This window comes from Zootoca vivipara, chromosome 5, assembly GCF_963506605.1.
Source record: "Zootoca vivipara chromosome 5, rZooViv1.1, whole genome shotgun sequence".
NCBI lineage: Eukaryota > Metazoa > Chordata > Lepidosauria > Squamata > Lacertidae > Zootoca > Zootoca vivipara.
In genome coordinates this window covers 85828372-85848785 of record NC_083280.1, presented here as the reverse complement: position 1 = coordinate 85848785, position 20414 = coordinate 85828372, and the positions used below count along the sequence as shown (strand labels likewise).

Below are 20414 nucleotides of genomic sequence, written 5' to 3'. Positions count from 1 at the left end.
TGGCCTGTTCTCCCAACAGGTTTCCATCTGAGTGCCACAGTGGTACCTCCCCAGATGGTACCACCAAAAGGAGCATACAATGTGGCCGTGATGTTTGACAGATGCAGAATCACTTCATGCAGCTGCACTTGTGGAGCTGGGGCCAAATGGTGTGCCCATGTTGTAGCCCTTTGCCTTTTCCGGATACACAATGTAGGCCTTGAATTATGACTATTGTTCTATTGCATAGATAACCAAGTACAGGGAATATATATTGATAGCCATAAAATTAAAGTAATAATAATAATAATAAATAATAATAATAATAATAATAATAATAATACCCAAAGTGTTCAGTAACTGCAAGTTCCCCCCTTTTCAGTCCTTTTTACTAACATCTGTGAAGCTGCATTTACTGGAACATACTTGAAGTGAGGACAGTAGCCCATATTCACTAATCTGTACTAAGTAGTGTTTGACATATATAGTGTAAGAAACAACTGGCCGCACAAGCTGAAAGGATCAGTGGTACATGTTTGCCTAAATGGCTGGATGCTTCAAAACTGATTACCAGAATATGCAAATGGATTTTGATGTGTCCAATGGTGTACAGTGGTGAGGAAGGCGGTTATGCTACCGGTAGTTCACACAGCATTGGATGCAACCCTATGCATTAGTGGTGTTGAATTGCTGCAATGGAAAATCGAGTCTGTGTGTCAAAATTTTGTAAGCAAAAATCAAATGGATGTGCTTAAAAACACCACCACCAGCACCAAATCAATTCTGCTTTTGTACAATGCCAGCAGTATGTTTTGCACTCTGCAAATATAAATGAATGAAATGTATTCCGATTCTTTCAGTGAAGCAATTCCCCACCCCCACCCCATTAGAAAGAAAAATATTTAAGCACGTTTATCAACATGTGTTCAATATACTGTACATTGTACAAATTGAGGATCTAGTCCTGCAGTTCAGCATAATCTCTCCCCTGATGAATTGTTAATAGTAATAATAATAGTAGTAGTAGTAATAATAATAATAATAATAAATTTATTATTTATACCCCGCCCATCTGGCTGGGCCTCCTCAGCCACTCTGGGCGGCTTCCAATCGAATATTAAAAACAATACAGCATCAAATGTTAACAAGCTTAGAATCAAATGCGAGATTTAAATGTTGATGGTTGAAAGGAAGCAATGATTAGGTATGGTTTGCTTAGCCATAGTTTATGAAGTAGATGATAGACAAACCATAATTTTACCTAGTTTAATCTGAGAGGTAATATTGTATATGAACCCCCTACAAAAGCACTGCCAATGTCTGCCTCCAAGGATATTCTGCTAGTAGTCACCATAATTATGTGGAAGCTTGAGAATAATCAGTGAGTTTTCTGTCCCCCTTGAAGGATTAGTTGCAAGAAGTCTGGAGTCCCCTGCATGTCAGAAATTGGTTAGTGCTGCTGCTGCTTATTGTAGACAGGGTGGGAGAATTGAGATGTTAAATTCAGAAGGAAATGTATGCATGAAATAGGCTCTTTATGATGAATGTATTTTGATGCACAACTAAATTTTCCTGAGTGGTTTAGAGAGCCTGTATGATAAAGGAATAGGCTATAAGTTGTTGTTGTTGTTGTTGTTGTTGTTGTTGTTGTTGTTGTTGTTGTTGTTGTTACCCCACCCATCTGGCTGGGTTTCCCCTGCCACTTCCCTAAACAGGGCTGCCTTTAGGTGTTTTCTAAATGTCAGGTAGTTGTTTATCTCCTTGACCTCCGATGGGAGGGTGTTCCACAGGGCGGGCGCCACTACCGAGAAGACCCTCTGCCTGGTTCCCTGTAGCTGTAATAAATGAATATAAGGTGGAGTAACCAAAGGTTACTGTTTGGTCATTGGAAGTTCTAATTGTTGCCTAGTTCCCTAATAAAGCAAATGTGTATATTTTGGACAGAGTCTACAATACATATTGCTATACATATTAGTATAAGAGATATCCTTCAGAAATACTTTGTTGTGATAAACTTGCTAGATTGTTTCTGAAACGTCTTTTTGCAGCTTTTTTTAACTTGGGGTGGGGAGGTGATGTTTAGCAGTAAAACTTTGTTAAAAGCAAGGCTCTACGTGTTCTGCCTTTTCTACCTTAGGCATCTGCAGTGTGTTTGCGAGCACCTGTCTCAGAATCCCTGTCTCGACTGCAGAGAGATCAGCTGCAGAAATTTGCACAGTACCTCATCAGTGAACTTCCCCAGCAGGTAAATGGAGACAACAATGATATCCAAAGCACGTTGTACTCAAATCATACAAATGGATTCACTTTTATTTAGTCCTGCTACCCAAATTGTGTGTTTAGTAGCATTGAAAACAAAATTAAAAGCTTTTACTAGCCCATATTTTTTAAGATATTGTTGTACACCTTGACCTGTGGTACATAGATAGCTTTTTTCACTACAATTCTGCTTTTCCTTTCCTTGTATCTAGTTTATAAATGGTATTGTGATAACGTTTTCCTCAAGAGGTTTGTCTTCTTTTCCAAGAATGGGCATTGCCACGAGAGCAAACTACTTTATTAAATAAAATTAACGGCATGAATAAATTGAAATACCATGTACTTGTATATTTAAAACATTTTAATGCTTCCCTTCATCTAAAACTATTCCTGGTGGTTTATCAACTTAAAACAGAAGCATATTAAAGCAGCAAGTAAATAGTACAGCCATAAGCAATAGCATGGAGAATAAACATCTCATGCTTTTCCCTTTCCATCATCCATGTTCTAATATCTGCTGGATTCTCTGCATGAATGCCAAAGCAGGCTGAGTCCAAGACTTGACTTCTTTCTCATAAAAAGCTTGAAAAATTGCATGAATCTGTACCAGAATTGTTTTTAGAGTATTTTGTTTTATCACAATTGTGTTTGCAGCCCTGGGCTCCTTCGGGAGGAAGGGCAGGATAGAAATTTAATAGATAAAAATAATACATGAATTATACAGTATAAGCAAAGCTAAGATGCAATCCATGCTAAGGCAGTAGGCTCTCATGATCAGCATTTGGGAACAAGGACCTTCTCAAAAGCAGTCTAGCTCAGTGGAGTGATTCTTACACTTCCAGTGGCTACCTTTGCATAGACAGGTGTCTGTGCAGACATAGTCATTCCCCAGACATTTGTTTCTATGCACTGAGTAGTCTGCTGTGATGGCAAGTTCTCATATTCCCTACCACCCCTTATCACTTTGATGCTTGTAAAGCACAGCTGTGGTAAAAAGAGCAGCTAGTCAAATTATATAATTTGGATTTCAACCTTTTGTGGGTAGAAATTCTGCCAGAAGGAATAGCATGAATCGGGTGATTTTTAATGGGCAGGCTCATACAGGGGAGGTGAACCTTAAGAGATGAGGTCTAGAGTTAATTCAGAAGTCAATAATAGCACTTCCAGTTGAACTTGGAAGTTAACTGGCAGCTAGTGGAGTTTTCAGAATACTGCTCTCATGATCCCTCCACCACATATCAATCAAGAAGTGGACTGCTGCATTGTGCATTAGCTGAAGTTTCTGAATGCTCTTAAAAGGCAACCATGTATAGAGTGTGTTGCAATAGTTTTATGGTCTTGGTCCCAGGGCCCTTCCTAATGGGTTTTATTTTATTTTTATTTTATTTGTTTATCATAGCATATTTGGAATGCAGCTAGTGCTTTTTTTCTAGAATAAATGGTGCAGGGGGGAAAGGCGCACAAGCAGGAGGGACAGGGCAGCTCTGTGAACGGGCAGAGCAGATGCTCTGCAAGCTGCCCTGTCCCTCCTGCTTGTGCGTGCAAGCAGCAAGGACAGGGAAGCTCCATGGATGGGCAGAGCAGATGCATAGAGAAGCTTCTTCCCTGCGAGTCTGCTCTGCAAGCTGCCTTGTCCCTTCTGCTTGCGCGCGCAAGCCGGAGAGGCAGGGCTGCTTGCAGAGCTGAGGCACAGGAAGGCTTCTTCCCGCGGGACAGCTGTTAGCCTGGGAGGCTGAAGAGCCTCATTAAAGCCCTACTGTGCACCTCTGGGTCATGAGAAGACCCTCTCCAGAGCCCATAGAGCAGTGATGGCGAACCCTTTAGAGACCGAGCGCCCAAACTGCAACCCAAAACCAACTTATTTATCGCAAAGTGTCAACACGGCAAGTTAACCTGAATACTGAGGTTTTAGTTTAGAAAAAATAACTCATACGTTAACATATTTTGTTCAATGATACAAACATCTTTTTATCGCAAGGTAAAAGTTTGCATTATCCTTGTTTGGGAAGTCATGAAAAAAGGGAATTACTCCCAGATAACATGACTGTTTTGATAATTTCCCTTCAAAAAACTATTCTTTGGGAGATTTCAAAGCAGAAGCTTAATGGCCACCTGCCATGGGTGCTGTAGATGAGATCCCTGCATTGCAGGGGGGTTGGACTTAGATGACCCTTGGATTCCCTTCCAACTCCCCACAATCCTGTGGGGAAAAAACCACCAGTCCCCTTTGCCCTTCTGTGTCCACTAGCAGGGAGGATCTTGCATTTACTCATGGCGATGGGAAAGAGTTCAGCTCAAAAGTTTGAAATCCCGGTGTGAAGCCCAGAGACATGCAGCGGTTTAGCACTCCACTGCCATCGGTCACAACCTGGAAAGGAGGCACCACAGCACAGAGTTCGTAGGGGCGGCACGCACGCCGAATAGAGCTTCACATTCGCGAGTAGCCAGTTGCAGCTGAAACGTGAATGTTCCATTCCGCTGTCTTAAAGTGCCTTGGTGTAGAACTGCCAGTAAGCCCGGCGGCATTTTACTCCCTCCCGCATGAGCGGTGTTTAGAAGTGCAGCCCAGTGGGCTAGCCATCGAATCATCTGGGGAGTTGGAAAGGGTGATGGCACGCGTACCCACAGAGAGGGCTCTGGTTCACCACCACTGCCATAGAGGATGTCCTTTTTGTGCTCCGGGGAGAGTCTTTTCGTGAGCCAGAGCTGTGGTGTTGGGAGAGGTGCTGGAACTGCGTTCTGATGCATTCTGGCGGGGGGGAGGGGAGCCCTGAATACAGCTACTTTCAAAACACTTAGCTGCAAATAAACACCAGTTTGAAATCAGAGTGCCTAAAAACTGCATACACTGCTAAATGCCCAGGAAAACAGAAAAGGACTTAAAAGTTAGCATATTTGATACAAGGAGAGGGGAATTCCATAGCTGAAGCACCACTACTGCAGAGACCCTCAAAAGATAAGGGCAAAGTGGGACCTCACTAGAGGGAGTAAAAATCAGACTGGTTCGTATGGAATGATGCTGTTCTTCAGATACTCCAGCCCTAATGGGTTTAGGCTTTAACAATTAAAACTGCAAATTTGAATTGTGCCCAAACACAAGCTTGTAGTCTGTAAAGTTATTTGAGTATTGCCAAGATAAGATCCATTGTACTTGCTCCACATCTCAGTCTAGCAACTGTGTTCTGAACCAGTTGAAGTTTCTTTGAAAACTGAGCACTGTTCCTTAAATTTTGAATACAGTATTTATGCATTCTAAACAAGGAGCTTCTTTTCATCTTAGAAATATAAATTATTCCATCCAGTAACTATCAGCCTTGGCTTCTGACTTACATAACAAGCAGCATTATGCATTTAATAAAGTACTATACTATGAAATATTTTCTAAAATTAGTAAAAATATACTGTAAAATACATAAATTATGCAAAGCACATTTATCACAGTAATTCTCTAGCTACGGATTGATATATTTAAGCGTTTTGGTGAACTGGTTTGTATGCATTGTTTTGGAAATAAATGAAGTTATAGTGAGAAATTTGATTTGATACCACACCTTTTGATAATTTTTAACAGATCTAACTCATGGGAGAGACAGTCAGTGTTAAATGTCTTTCTCACACACAGATCCTTCCTACTGCTCAGCGCTTGCTGGATGAGTTGCTGTCTTCTCAGTCCACTGCTATCAATACTGTATGTGGAGCCCCAGGTAACTCTACCAGAATTCTGTATGTTAATATAAATAATAGCTTTCAAACAGGCAAACTTTGCTTTTGAAATTCTAGGGCATTGTGCTCTGTGATTTGGTAAGGGGGAGGGCAGCATAGCCGAAAGAATAAACACAGAATCCTCTTGACCTGTTGGCTTATGAGCGGTGAGAAATGAAACATTGTTTTCTTAGGGTTTCTTTTAATCCACCATGTGGTACCACTGGGTTGAAAGTACAGTTTTGTGTGAGCTTTCATAAATATATTTGGAATGAAAGTCAGGTGTACTCTTTCACCTGCCACTCTGGGTAAACAGGAAAGATAAACCACTTACAGAAACATGCAAAATGTATCTGTCTTTTTTCTTGAGATCCCACTGCCGGTCCCTCTGCCTCAGATCAAAGCACCTGGTACTTGGATGAATCTACATTAAGTGACAACATAAAGAAAACCCTTCACAAATTTTGTGGTCCATCTCCTGTTGTCTTTAGGTAAATTCTCTTTTTCCTTTTTCATTCACAACTTGTGGTAGTTCACCAAGCCAAACACAATCTCATGCCTTCTATCATAGCCTGCCAGGTGCTTGACATCACCCCCACTGTTTTTGCAGACTGAGTCAGGCAGTGAAAATAGATGGTTTGTCAAGCATCTGGCAGGCAGCCATAAATGGCTAATAGGCTATACTTGAACAAATTAGTTTAAATTGTGCAGGCATACTTTTGGGTTATGATTTCTCTGAAGGTGGTCTGAATCTATATTTTGTGGTTGCTTCTAAGTTATGAATGTCAGTATTTGTATTGCTTTCCCCTGTGTGTTTAACCAAGAATTTGTCTAGTCAGGACAGCAAACCATCAACTATTGATGGAACACAATGACAGCTTTTTTCAGAGACCAGTTTCTAGGACAGTGGTGGGGAACGTCCGGCCTCTGAGCCTAATTAGCCCTGCAAGGTCATTTCTTCCAAACCACACCCATTTGCCTAACACCCAACATCATATGTGATTCTAGGGTAAAGGTGGATCTGGAATCAGCTGTGTTATGGGAGCTCCCTACAGATAGTGCACTTTCAAAGGGGCTGCTCACAGTGCCCATCATTTGATCAGTGCTGAGAGGAACTCCTTCAAAGCTGATTTGTCATCTGACTGGCAGTGATTGTGCACCTTCAAATGAGTTGATGTCAAAGTGGGTTAGGGCTTTGTTTTCCATCAAGAGTCAATGCATCATTTCTGGCTGCATGTTTGTCTGAACGCTCTTCCATACAAGCAAGTTTAGTGCATAGAAAACAGACAGAACTCTTCTCCTTATAGCAAGCTGTATATATATATATATATATATATATATATATATATATATATATATATACACACACACACACACACACACACACACACACACACACACACACACACACACCAGCCTTCACAATGCAGTTTCAAGGTGAACACCGTGGAACAAGTGATACTCTGAACTCATCCTCCGCCATCAAAGCCTGTGGGGCTGGCACACCTCATAAGAAGGGGCACAACCTGCGGACCACCACAGAGAAGGCCTTCTCATGAACCTCTTACCCTTGAACTTCACAGGGCTGCAGAAATGCCACCAGATCCTAACACATGGGCAGGTCCTTATGTGAGGAGGTGCTCCTTTGGATATTTGGGCCCATGCTGCTTAGCATCTGTTGGCATCTGTCTCGGGAGACAATGGAAGCATGTGCCTTCAGAGGTGAAGTCAAACTGTTGGAGATTTAGTGCACCTGCTGTGGCTTTAGAGATCAAGACAAGAGACAAGTTCTGTTGCAGCTGGGGCAGATGAAAGTGTCCAGTTGTGCTGATGCAAGTGTACCATGGTGTTTCTTCTTTCTGCGCTCCTCTGGTTACTGCTGTGGATGCACAACCTGACTGATGGTTTTCAGGTGCAGTGGTCATTTGCATGGGACACACTCAACCAGTGTAACCATAATATTTGTCTGAATAGTAGTTCCCATCAGTACCCTGGCCACTGCATTCTGAAAATGGATGGATAGATTGCCCTACACTTCCTTTGGTGCAAGGCAAAAACGTTCCTCTTCAACCAGGCCTTTGGCTGATTAACATCCAAACCTTTTTAAATGTGTTTGGGGTGGGGAGTGGGGATATTGGTTTGTTCTTGTTCTCATTATGTATTTTGTGTTTTTTATCTAGTATTTTTATGTTGTGAACTGCCCTGAGATCTAGGGAGCATATAAATTTAATAAATAATATTAGTTTGTGTCATGCCATTCAAGTTTCTACTTAAAACTGGTTTGCTGGCCCCTTCTGCATTGCACTAGGGTTCCCATCTTTTTTGGGGGGGGGGTGGATGGTGAAGAAACTGGCTTATCTGGGGCTTTGCTCCTGATGATCAATCAGTGCTTTGCTTGCCTTTTATTCCGCCCCAGCATTACACCATAGAAGAGAACTCTCAGGGGCCTTGCAATTTGATCTCCAGTTGTCTTTCCTCCTCCTACATACTATTACTATGGAGTGGGTATCCTCTGAGTACTCTTGGGCAAAACCACATCAAGAGAAAGCTTTGAGCCCTTGATGAAGCTCCCAACTCCAGCACAGGCCCTGGTTGAAGATGGAGATCAGCCCGTGGCACTCCCCAGTGAGTCAGGAAAACAGAACTCCAGCTGAAACAGTTCATCAGTCCAGATGCATGCTGTTGCTCCGCAAATGGCTTCAAATGTTTGGGGAATTCTCTTCATTTCTCTAGGCATTAATGCAATTGCCTCTGGGATACCAAGGACTGCAGTTCACCTGCCCATCTTCATCTTACCATAGGGAGCCTATGGGTAATACAAGGCTTCATAAGATGGATGCTTGCCTTTGTCTGGACTGCTGAATGGTGACAAGTATAGTAGGAAGAACTGAGAATTTGCTTACCTGTGAATTCCTCTTCTGTGTGCTCACCATAGTGATCCAGTGTTTTGGTGCAGCGGACTGAAACCACAATCTTTTGACAAATAAAAGATTGGACTCAGTTTACTCCAATGGTTTCCAAAAGGTGTTCTAGCAAACTCTGTAGTTCTCTGGAAATGTATCAGGAGTCCTTAAATGAAGAGATAATTATATATATAGTGTCTTACCAGCATTGCAGCTTACCCATCTCTTAACGATCCTTTCCAGCAAGGCGTAGCCATGTTGGAGTATTTTGTTGTTCTAGGACATACTGATGGCTTTGCTGGAGACATATGAGACCTAATAGCATTTGTGGTCAGATGACTAAAGTGCAGGATTGACAGATTAATATGTTTCAGTTATCTTTGATGGATAAGATTCTTTGTGTAACATAGGCAAATTTTTCACCCAAGAAAGCCATTTACAGCCATAGCCCAAGTAACTGGGCCTAATATACAACCTTGTCCAGCTTGTTCAGGTTTGCCTTTTACTCATCAGCATCAACACAGCTGTGTCAAACAATATTTTATTTTTAGTTTTACTGTGAAATGATGTAACTTGCAATAAGGGTGCTGCAAGATTGAGAGTGTTGGACCTGGTAGATATGAGTTCATGTATAAGCTGTAGATTTGATGACTGGCCTCTAGTGTACATCTTTGTCATTCATTTGCAAAAATGGGAGTAATAGTGCTAGGTCTCTCATTATTGAGCTGAAGGCTGGACATGATGAAGGCTATAAAATAACTTCCACCTTTAGAGTTACAGCAACAGCTCTTCTGCTTCTGCGTGTTACCTTGACCTTTCCTCCCAACCTCTATCTTCTTGTCAAATTTCACAGTGACGTGAACTCTATGTACCTTTCTTCCACGGAACCCCCAGCTGCCGCCGAATGGGCCTGTCTCTTGCGTCCTCTGAGGGGGAGGGAGCCGGAGGGCATCTGGAACCTACTTTCTATTGTTCGGGAGATGTTCAAGAGACGGGATACCAATGCGGCCCCTCTGCTAGAAATTCTAACAGACCAGTGCCTGACCTACGAACAGGTACTATTATATATATATATATATATTATTTAAGGCATTTATACCCTGACTTGTGAAGAATTCTGAGGACAGTCTACAAAAGCGATTTGATTCACAGTGTGTTGGGGAGGGGAAGAGTGTGATGGCAATGTAGTAAGCCTTGGAGGATTTTGAGGCATCAGACTTCTTGACCCAGCTGTGAACATCCTGCAGAAAAGCAGTGCAGTATTATTTTTAGGGCAGATACTTTTTAGTAAGGCAAAGGTATACATCCTTTGATGTCTGTTAAGCGTGGAATTATGTGTCTTGACATGCCTGCATCCTTTCTCTACAGATAACCGGCTGGTGGTACAGTGTTAGGACATCTGCATCCCATAGCAGTGCAAGTGGGCACACTGGCCGTAGCAACGGCCAGTCAGAAGTGGCTGCTCATGCTTGTGCGAGCATGTGCGATGAGATGGTGGTTCTCTGGAGGCTTGCTGTCTTGGATCCAACCATCAGCCCTCATCGGTAGGTAATGGGATCAGACCTTAATGAAGCTGTAAAATGTGCCATCTTGACAACCAGCCCATTAATGGATCTTTATCTTCTGCGTTTGAAATATTTAGTGGTTAAAGATCCAAAACATGCAGAGGGTGGAGGGAAGATTGCCATCAAAACGCCCATACTAAGTTCCCATTGTATCCTGTGCTTCTTTGGCCTTGCACTGCTTCGTAACCCTCTGTACTTCTGATACATAGTGATGATGGTATGCATTTGCTTATCATACTGTTGGGTTTTGCTACCAAGAAAAGAAGATTATATTAAAGCATGAAAGAGGGCTCAATTTGTGGTACTTGTTAAAAGCTTGCTTGGAGACCTCTGACTACCATATTAGCAGAAGTTGGAGGCAGACACTGTTTACAACTCTCAGAGTTACTTCTATGGGAATGAGAGCACATGCATTGCCAGCATTTTTTAAATTAAAATATCTGATGTAGCAGGGGTGGGAAAGGCCCCTGTCTGAATCTTTGGAGAGTTATTTCGAGGCAGAGTAAACACTTTTATTAAGCAAGGTTGTCAAATGGTCTTTCTATGCATAAGACAGCTTTATATGTTCGTGATCATCTGAGGCTTAATGCTGTCTAATATAAATGCAGTCAAGAGTATTAAGAAATCTGAATTGGCTGTGTAACTCCTCATCACAGCTCAGTGATAAAAGTAACAAAGGACAGTTTGTAAGGAGGAGCTGAATTTAGTACAGTGGTACCTCCGGTTACGAACTTAATTCGTTCCGGAGGTCCGTTCTCAAGCTGAAAACGTTCTTAATTTGCTAATGGGGTCTTCTGCTGCGCTGCCGGCACGCGACTTCCGCTCGCATCCCGGGGCAAAGTTCGCAACTAGGGGCATCTACTTCCGGGTTAGCGGAGCTCGTTACCCGAAGCATTCGTAAGGAGGACGGTACGTAACCCGAGGTTCCACTGTATCTTGATGGGGCGCAAACAATAAATCTGGACGTCTTGCTTTGTAGCTCCTCTGTGCCACTTACATGTTCCTTCTCCCCTGTGATGCTAGGCGGAGGGATTTGTGCACACAGCTGAGGCAGTGGCAATTGAAGGTAATAGACAACGTCAAAAGGGGACAGCACAAAAAATCCCTCGAGAAACTGTTCCAGGGGTTCAAGCCAGCTGTGGAAGCTTGCTACTTCAACTGGGAGGAGGCCTATCCAATTCCAGGCATCACGTACAGCAATGCTGACAAGAAGAACTCCTTTTGTTGGGTAAAGGCTATCCAACAGCGAAACTGCCGACCGCAGTGTGGAGAAACCACCTGTGAGGTGGGGAGAGCTCATGGTCTGGATGTTTCGGGGACGTGCTTGCAACTAGGGGATCGGTCGCGCCCTGCCTCTCAGGAGCCTGCTGTGCGCCCCAAAGAACTCATTGGGAAGCGGAAAGTAGTGACTGAAGGTCCCCAGCGGGTTCTGAGAAGACTTTCAGCCGAAGGCGATAAACCTGCATACAAGACGGCTGTGAACAAGGGTGGCAAGCTTCCAGTGGGAAAGACCTTGGCCAGCAAACATAGCGGGAAGCGTCGCATGAGCAGCGAGGACAGCTCTCTGGAACCAGACTTGGCCGAGTTGGCTTTAGATGACAGCAGTTTGGCCCTTGGCGCTGAGGCTAGCAACACGTTCAGCTTCACAGACAGCCCGTTGAGCAGAAGTTACAGGGATACCTTTGAGGACGATGGTGGGGTGTATTTCTCAGAGGCAACTGAGCCCACCCTCAGGAGTAGTCCATCCAGCAAGAAGAACCCAAAGGACCCAGTGGGGGAAGTGGGTAGTGGAGACGATGACATTCCTTGTCCTGATGAAAGTACTGGTGGGGTGAGTTTGAAGCCCAAGGAAGTGGGGGAGAATGGTGCTGCTGGAGGAGGAGGAGGAGGAGAGGAGGAGGAAGACGACTACCAGGTGTACTATCTGAATCCCCAGGAGGTTGCTAAGGAAGAGGATGACAAGGCTGAGGGAGGGGTAGAAGAAGAACAAGACATATTTGCTGGGATAAAGCCCTTGGAGCAGGAAAACCGCATGGAGGTAAGGGGAGCATGTGTATAAAATCACCTACAAAAATCTGTTTTTTTTAGGCTCCTGCAAATGTATATAAGTTCAGGGAAGTGCCAAAGCTCACCACCTGCTTACAGCCAATGGATAAGAACTATAAAGCCAAGAGGAAATGTTGTACAATTTACAATTTGTGTGTTGATTATGGATTGTTTCTTCTGTTCCTCCAAATACTTGATTGTAACGGTATGCTTTGGAAAAGAAGAACAGGATATGTTTCAGTCATGTTTCACCTTTTAACAACATGTAGCATTTATGTAGCACTTTACGAGTTTTTGCATACACTTTGCATATGTTGCTCCTTGCAAACCGCTCTGTAAGGTAGCTTTATGTTGTAGGGAAGACCCCCTGCCTCCTGTCCAGGTGTAGAGCACACACTTTGTATGCAGAAAGTCCAATCCCTAGCATCTTCCTTTAAAGGTGGATCATAGGTAGCAGGACTAGGAAATACCTCTGCCCGACACCGTAGAACTGCTGCAAGGCAGATTAGCTGGACAGTGCTGCTCTATGAAGGCCAGTCTTCTAAATCAGCAGCATATGTTGTTGTCATAGTTGCAAATGTGAGGCTAGAGTAGTGACAGGTTGCAGCCACCTAATGAGGTAGTTGCTGAGGTGGTATTTAACACAGAAATTTTCTGGCTCATTGTCTTGGCCAATATGCTACAACAGGCACCCCCAAACCCATCCCTCCAGATGTTTTGGGACCACAACTCCCATCATCCCTAGCTAACAGGACCAGTGGTCAGGGATGATGGGAACTGTAGTCCCAAAACATCTGGAGGGATGGGTTTGGGGGTGCCTGTGCTATAACAACCCTCTATGCCCATGACAGGACCTATATCTGAGGTCTTTGGTACTTTGCTATTTGGAAGAGATTTCCCTCCCTTCTCTCCCCCCCCCCAATGTGCCTCAAAAAGAATGCAACTCAGTGCTGGAAATAAAGAAATAACTCCTAGGCTGAGTCTTGGGCCCTAAATTGTATTCTGAAAAGTCATCCCTGAGGCAGTTTATTAAGTTTTTACTCATAAATCTAAACTCTGTATTGATGATCTGAAAAAGCAAGGACTGGATCTGTTCTGTTTGCAACCCTTCATTTACAGATCCTGTTTGCTTGTGCGGAAGCTCTCTATGCACATGGTTACAGCAATGAAGCCTGTCGCCTCACAGTTGAGCTTGCCAAGGACTTGTTGGCCAACCCTCCTGATCTCAAAGTGGAACAGCCCCCAACCAAGGTACAGAGCTGCTATGGGAACTGTTTGAATGGAAGGGGAAGTGTAGTATAATAGCAGGATAGAAATGGTTTCTCTTTCAGAGATATGCTTTGCTGTGGACAAATATTGTATGTAATATTGCCCAGAGTCCAGGGCAATTTGCTTTGACCTCTTTGCCCTGCTCTTTTAAAAAAAAATCCATAAAAGTAACTCAGTTCATATAAACTGACATAGTTTGCCTAAGATACACTCTTGCTGAATTTTCCTTTGATGATGGAGATTTCACTATCTGCATAATGCCTAGAACCATGTTAATTAAAGAGAGTGTTGAATTCTCAGGATTCTGAATTCTGTAACCAGTCCCATTTGTATCTAATCACAAGATATACCAAGTAGTCATAATTTTAATGCTTCACACAGTGGAATTGTTCTATGCAGATGAACCCTTGCAGAAAAGCTGAATGAATTCATCAGCTGCATCAGTTTTCATTGTGGGAACTATCGGATGCATACTCATGCCTCAGCTGCTTTTTTAATGGAGATGTCCTGTGAAATCGTGGAGACCAGATAAATTTCTAGGGCCATCTGACAAATTACCAATTAGCAAGTCACCAGGTTGGGTTCTTAACCATGAAATTACTAATCTCCTAATTATAAATATGCAACCTTTCATTAAAATCAGCCTTCTTAATGTGGTTTGAAAAGTTCAACAGCACAGTGTAGTGCAGATCTTTTATTAATTGAGTCAGGAAATTACAGGTCTGTTAACATTCCCCACCCCCCACCCCGGAGTTTATTCAGGAAAAGGCTATTAAAGAGCTGTACAGTGGTACCTTGGTTTAAGAACAGCTTAGTTTATAAACAACTTGGTTTAAGAACCCTGCAGATCTGTAAGTAGGTGTTTGGTTTGTGAACTTTGCCTTGGAATAAGAACATGTTTCGCTTCCTGTTGAGTGTGTTCCATTTGTAAATTGAGTCCCCCGCTGCTATGGGAAAGCTTGCCTTGGTTTAAGAACGCTTTGGTTTAAGAACAGACTTCTGGAACGGATTAAGTTCGTAAACCAAGGTACCACCGTATAAGCAAACAGTCTAGCTGAGGTGGAATTAGTAAGGCTTCTGCAAAGCAACTAGATAGTACTAGATGACCATTTATGCTGTATAATGTATGATACAATGTGAGCTACAACAAAATTAAAATGGTGGCACTAGAAAATGTAACGGATAGCACCCTTCACTGCATTGGAATGCAGAACTTTATTGGGCCATAAAACCAGATTCTTCCATGAAGCTTCTGGATTAGCATTTAAGTCTTGATGCTTAACTTTCCACATAAACTCACGTTGGACTTAAAATGAAACTAACTTAGTCTGTCCGTTTCCCTATGTTTAAACTGTTTATCCCACAGGGAAAGAAAAACAAGGTATCCACCAGCAAGCAGACATGGATGGCAACAAACACCTTATCCAAAGCTGCTTTCCTGCTGACCGTGCTGAGTGAACGGCAGGAATACCACAATCTAGCTTTCCAGATTGGCATGTTTGCTCTGGAGCTGCAGAGGCCGCCAGCCTCTACCAAGGCTTTGGAGGTAAGTGTGGGCTTAGATGGGCTTTGATGTGACATTACAAAAAACCAAGGTCAGGGAGTTTCCTGGTAACTGTTAGCCATTGTTGCTTGACCTGAGAAAATGGAGGCTCAGTGATGGTTTTTGTGCATCATTTAAAGCACTTCTGTGTTACTTTTGTTATCCATTGTCTCTGTAGAGAGGCCCCGGCCGCGTGGATTTGTGTGATGCCCTATGGATTTGTTTTATTCCTGGCTTTTGTGTGACACACAGGTAAAGCTGGCATATCAGGAGTCTGAAATTGTGGCCTTGTTGAAGAAAATTCCGCTTGGCTCTAATGAGATGAACACTATTCGGGGAAGAGCTGAAGAGCTGAGAGAAGGAACCCTGTGTGATTACCGCCCTGTCTTGCCGCTTATGCTGGCCAGCTTCATATTTGATGTCTTATGCACACCAGGTAAAGCCCTTCAGATTTGTCTAAAGAAGAGGAATTGGTACATGCCATCTCTTGGAGAAGGGGCGTACGATGACCTGCTTCCTAAATCTTGAGGACAGACTTCTACAGAACAAACTCCATAGTCCCATTCCTTTATAGAAGCCTCTTAGCACTTGTATGTGTGAGATCATCCTGCACATCATGAATGTGGATCTCCAGTACTGACCAAACTCTCGTGCATGAGAGAGCTCTGGAGGCACTTAACACAGTTGTATGGGCTGGACCTTTTACAACTGACACATATAAATGGAACCTTCAGTTGGGCTGTAGAGCTTACCTGAGCTGAGCTCTTACTTTTTTTATATATTAAAGATTTTCATGAGTTACAAAAGTATGTGCAATGTCTCTCGTAACATTTTTACAGATCAGTTTCGTTTGTTGAGACATTGGGAAGAAAAGGGGAAAAGAGGTAGATGGGGGAAATATGGGTGGGGTTGGGGGTCAGGTGATGATGTTTCTATTTTATTTAATGTATGTGGGTATTTTTGTCAGCGTCGCTTGTGCAGGTTCTCTGCTGTTTGCTTGTGTTCCTTTGGTGGTGAGAGATGTTGGAGTTGGCCTAGGGTATGATTGTTCATTTGTGATTGGCTGTGGTGGTTTTTGTTTCGTGTGTGAGTGGGGGTGGGTGGGTGTTTTGGATCAGGTTAGCCATATTAGCTGAGCTCTTACTTGATTAATCTCAGGGACCACATAGCTTTCCTGCCCTGTCCAATGTCCAGGAGCTCCCTTGAACCCTGTAGTTATATAGCAAGTTCAGGGACTATGTCCACATTCTCAAAACGTGGCCAGTTTCTGTCAGTACTGAACTTCTGCAGGTTTTGCCCAGGTAAACCACCGGATCCAAGAGCAAATTCTGTAGCTTTCAGGATGGCATTTTAAGGACATAGATGCTTCCTTGTGGTGACTGCAGTCCTGTTTCCAGCTTTACTATACTAGCAGCCTTGCCAAATTACTAATTCATTCTACTTTGTAACTCCCCTACCCACCTTTTCCTTTCTGGTCTTCACAAATATCAAACCTGTGATTAGGTGTAGGTGCACTCCTTCATTGTCTCCCGAGACAAATGGATGCCAGCAGATTAGGTGTCTATGCTTTTGTGGCCTTTTAAGAATACTTGGTTGTGTTAATTTAATAAACAGATTTATTTTATAGAATAGAACTGAGTAAAATCCCAAGATCTAGGTCTTGATAGAGGTTAGTTTACATTAGAAAGCAATGCTTTAGGCTATTATCTTCATAAGTCTGTGAAATTTTACCAGTCTAGGCAATCCTTGTGTGATAGAGCTGGCTGTTGATTTGCCATCTTTCTTTTTCCCCAGTGGTTTCTCCTACAGGATCCAGACCTCCAAGCCGTAATTGGAATAATGAAATGCCTGGAGATGAGGAGCTAGGTTTTGAGGCAGCTGTGGCTGCTCTTGGTGAGTGCTTAGCTTCTTTTTCTTATGCCAGGCCTCATCTCTCACTGATGAAGAGATGTTAACTTTGGTCATCCTGCCAAGTCATCTAGAACTTAAATTTTCTTCTTAGCTTAATATGTGATGGTAATAAGGAGAAGCCTGATGCCTCACAGGGAACAGATGTTGCTATGGGGAAGCATAATTGATGGTTTATTACTTAACTTAAATAAATGGAGAGATTATATCAAACAAGCAGGATAAATGTTTGAATTCTCTTCTTTGCCTTCCAGGCATGAAGACGACAGTGAGTGAAGCAGAGCACCCTCTTTTGTGTGAAGGCACCCGAAGGGAGAAGGGAGATCTCGCTCTAGCCCTGATGATCACTTACAAGGATGACCAGTCTAAGCTAAAAAAAGTACGTCCCATTTGGAGATACTGTACTCAGACCTTAGGCTGTTTAATGGTAGCTGAACATAGTGCATTTTTTTGGTTTGCACCATGCATTGGAGTAATTTCTCTCTCTTTTAAATTTTATTTATGCATTTTACATATCTTAATATATCAGTTATACAATTGCCATTGTTTATCTTACACTCTTTGACTTCCACACATATCCCTCCGTGGGGTCTTATTTAGTCCCTGTTAAGCTGAATCTCCTTTATTACCACCCCTCTTCTACTTATTTTAACTGTTGCTCATATATCTAACCCCATTTGGAAGCTCCTCTGATTGTTATATTTCTTTAAATATTCCCAAATATTCCCAAAATATTCCCACTCTTCTTTTATATTCGACTCACCTTGATTTCTTACCATGGCAGTCAGCTGTGCTAGCTCCATGTATTCTATCAACTTATTCTGCCAGTCTATTTTTGCAGGACTGTTTTTGTCCTTCCACCTTTGGGCATAAATTATTTTGGCCGCTGTTATTGGGTAGAGGAAAAGACTAAGTACTTTCTTGGGCATTTCCCCTTCTACTATACTCAGTAAGAACATTTCTGGTTTCTTGGGAAATGAGACCCTTAACATATTTTTAAATTCTGCGTATATCATCTACCAATACTTTTTGGCTTTCTTGCAATCCCACCACATGTGTATAAATGTCCTTTCAATCTCTTCACATTTCCAACATAAATTGGTTCCCTTTTTATACATTTTTACAAGTTTACTAGGGGTGAGGTACCATCTACATATCATCTTTTGTAGGTTCTCTTTTAGAATACAGCATGCTGAGAAGTTTCTTGTTATTTCCCACAATTTCTCGCAAGAGACCATATCTATGTTGGGTCCTAGGTCAATTGTAGTTGTTTCTCAATGGCACCTGAAGATAGTGGATCAAACTGATTTCCTAAAAGGATCTTAGATGTTTAGTTCTGATTTTTAGATGTTTATTTCTGGTAGTGGGTATGAATATGTTTGTAAAATTCATAAACAAAAGATGTTGGGCTATTCAGCAGTATGGCAAACTGCTTCCGTCTTCTTCTTGCCAAAAGGACCTTTCTTATTGCTTCTTTCTGCTTCTCTTGATTGTAGTAAACTTAATTCCCCCCTCTTCAGTCTTCTGAGAACTCCCCTGTTCAATTCCCCATTCCCACTCTCCTGACATTTCCTTTGTTTAGATGCTAACTTTCTTGTTGTTCCACTCTCTGTTTAAAGATCTTGGATAAGCTGCTGGACAGGGAGAGCCAAACACACAAGCCTCAGACTCTAAGTTCATTCTACTCGTCCAGCAAGCCCACAGTAGCCAATCAGAAATCTCCTTCCAAACATGCTACCCAATCAGCTGCGCCCATTCAGCACCTCCCAGGAACACCCGTCACACAACAAGCAGGGGTAACCACTGCTGTCCAGAGCAACACTTCAGAACCCTTTTTGGAAAAGAGCTCCCAAGGTATGACTTACTGTTCCACAGGATCACAGCTGTCTTCTAATTACCAGTGGAGGCACAAATGAAAGAAATGGGTTGCTGTCAGATTTTCCTGTATATTTGTTCTAGTCTCACAGATTCTCAAGTTCTTCTGCCATTATGGAAGTATGATGCAAAATCAAAAATAAATTGACATTTTCCTTGCCTTCACGGAATCTGATTCTAATTGCAGTGTGCGTTCAAGATTTCTGTTTTTCTTTTCCATATGGGAACAGTACTGAAGCCTGTGATTATCCACTACTGTCTCCTGTCTGCCAAAGTTTCACCTGCCTATGAATTCCTCCTCTTCCTGTTGCTGCTGTTTTAACTTGCCACTTCTTGTATTTTCCCAGATAACCCTCAGAGATCCCCTTGTGACCCACCTATGGAACCCAGTGTCTTAAAGCAAGAAGGGAAAGTTCCTAGCAGACTAGCCCTTGGAAATAGAGGTGGCTACAATGGGAGGTGCTGGGGTTCCCCAGTCAGACAAAAAAAGAAGCACACAGGTAACTTTGAGCAGGGGGCACATAACTTTCTGCTGTCTCATTCTGCACGTTCTACATTTCTGGAAGCACTTTCATGCATGTTAAATTGTTTGCTCTTTGTTGCACATTCATTTTGAATTGGAATTAATATGGTGAACTTGTCTGTCTGCTTGTCTGTTAATATCCTAATATACTGTCACCTCCAGTATTTCTTACTGAAGCACAAATCTTCCCTGGTGGATCAGCACACTCAGTGAGGAATCTTCTGACTGCCAAAGTGAAGCTGGCCTAGCCCCCTCATTAGTTACCCCATAGCTTCATGGGCTGGGGTTTCTAACCAGCTTTTAATGGTTACTGGGCTTACATATAGCAGTTCAGATCATTTAAAGGAGGTAATCAAACTAATAAATGCTTAGATTCTGTTTCAGGTTTATCGTTATTCTTTTAGTTCCCTGATTCAGTTTCCCCAAATGGTTTGATAACTGATTGATCCACTCTGAATTCATATAGAAGAATATGTGCCTGTATAATTTGTGACCCGGCTTCCATACTTGTTTCATAGTATGCCAAGTGCTTATTGTACTCCCAAGTGAGTTTTTATGAGCCCCCAGTGGGTCAGTATGTAAGGCCGCATTTGGCTTGCTGGGTAATAAGTTGTGCAAGCTTGGATTCAGACTGTTACATTTGCAAAGTAATTAGTGGTGTGTATATACAGTGGTGGACAGGACTCATAATTATTGCTATTTTCTTTCTTTTTAATTGGGTGGAAAATAGTGGATTCTCCCATTGTTAAATTCTTTTAAAACAAAACAATTTTTTTTACATATTTAACCTAAGAAGTTAATTTTTTCCCAAAATGCTATTGGCATGCACTAACCACATCTTC

General features: G+C 42.4%; 1 protein-coding gene across 5 annotated transcripts in view; it reads left to right on the top strand.

The window, feature by feature from the left end:
• The window catches only part of ZSWIM8 (zinc finger SWIM-type containing 8), a 53578-nt gene that overhangs the window by 17672 nt on the left and 15492 nt on the right, over window positions 1-20414 (top strand). For all 5 annotated transcript variants that reach the window (XM_060275046.1, XM_060275045.1, XM_060275044.1 and 2 more), the window contains exons 4-17: window positions 20-192; window positions 2117-2224; window positions 5861-5942; window positions 6311-6431; window positions 9697-9898; window positions 10212-10387; window positions 11432-12446; window positions 13574-13705; window positions 15090-15269; window positions 15519-15702; window positions 17061-17159; window positions 17429-17553; window positions 18794-19028; window positions 19397-19549. In XM_060275046.1, the coding sequence (XP_060131029.1) occupies window positions 20-192; window positions 2117-2224; window positions 5861-5942; window positions 6311-6431; window positions 9697-9898; window positions 10212-10387; window positions 11432-12446; window positions 13574-13705; window positions 15090-15269; window positions 15519-15702; window positions 17061-17159; window positions 17429-17553; window positions 18794-19028; window positions 19397-19549 (2985 nt within the window). The remainder of the gene's footprint in view (window positions 1-19; window positions 193-2116; window positions 2225-5860; window positions 5943-6310; window positions 6432-9696; window positions 9899-10211; window positions 10388-11431; window positions 12447-13573; window positions 13706-15089; window positions 15270-15518; window positions 15703-17060; window positions 17160-17428; window positions 17554-18793; window positions 19029-19396; window positions 19550-20414) is intronic.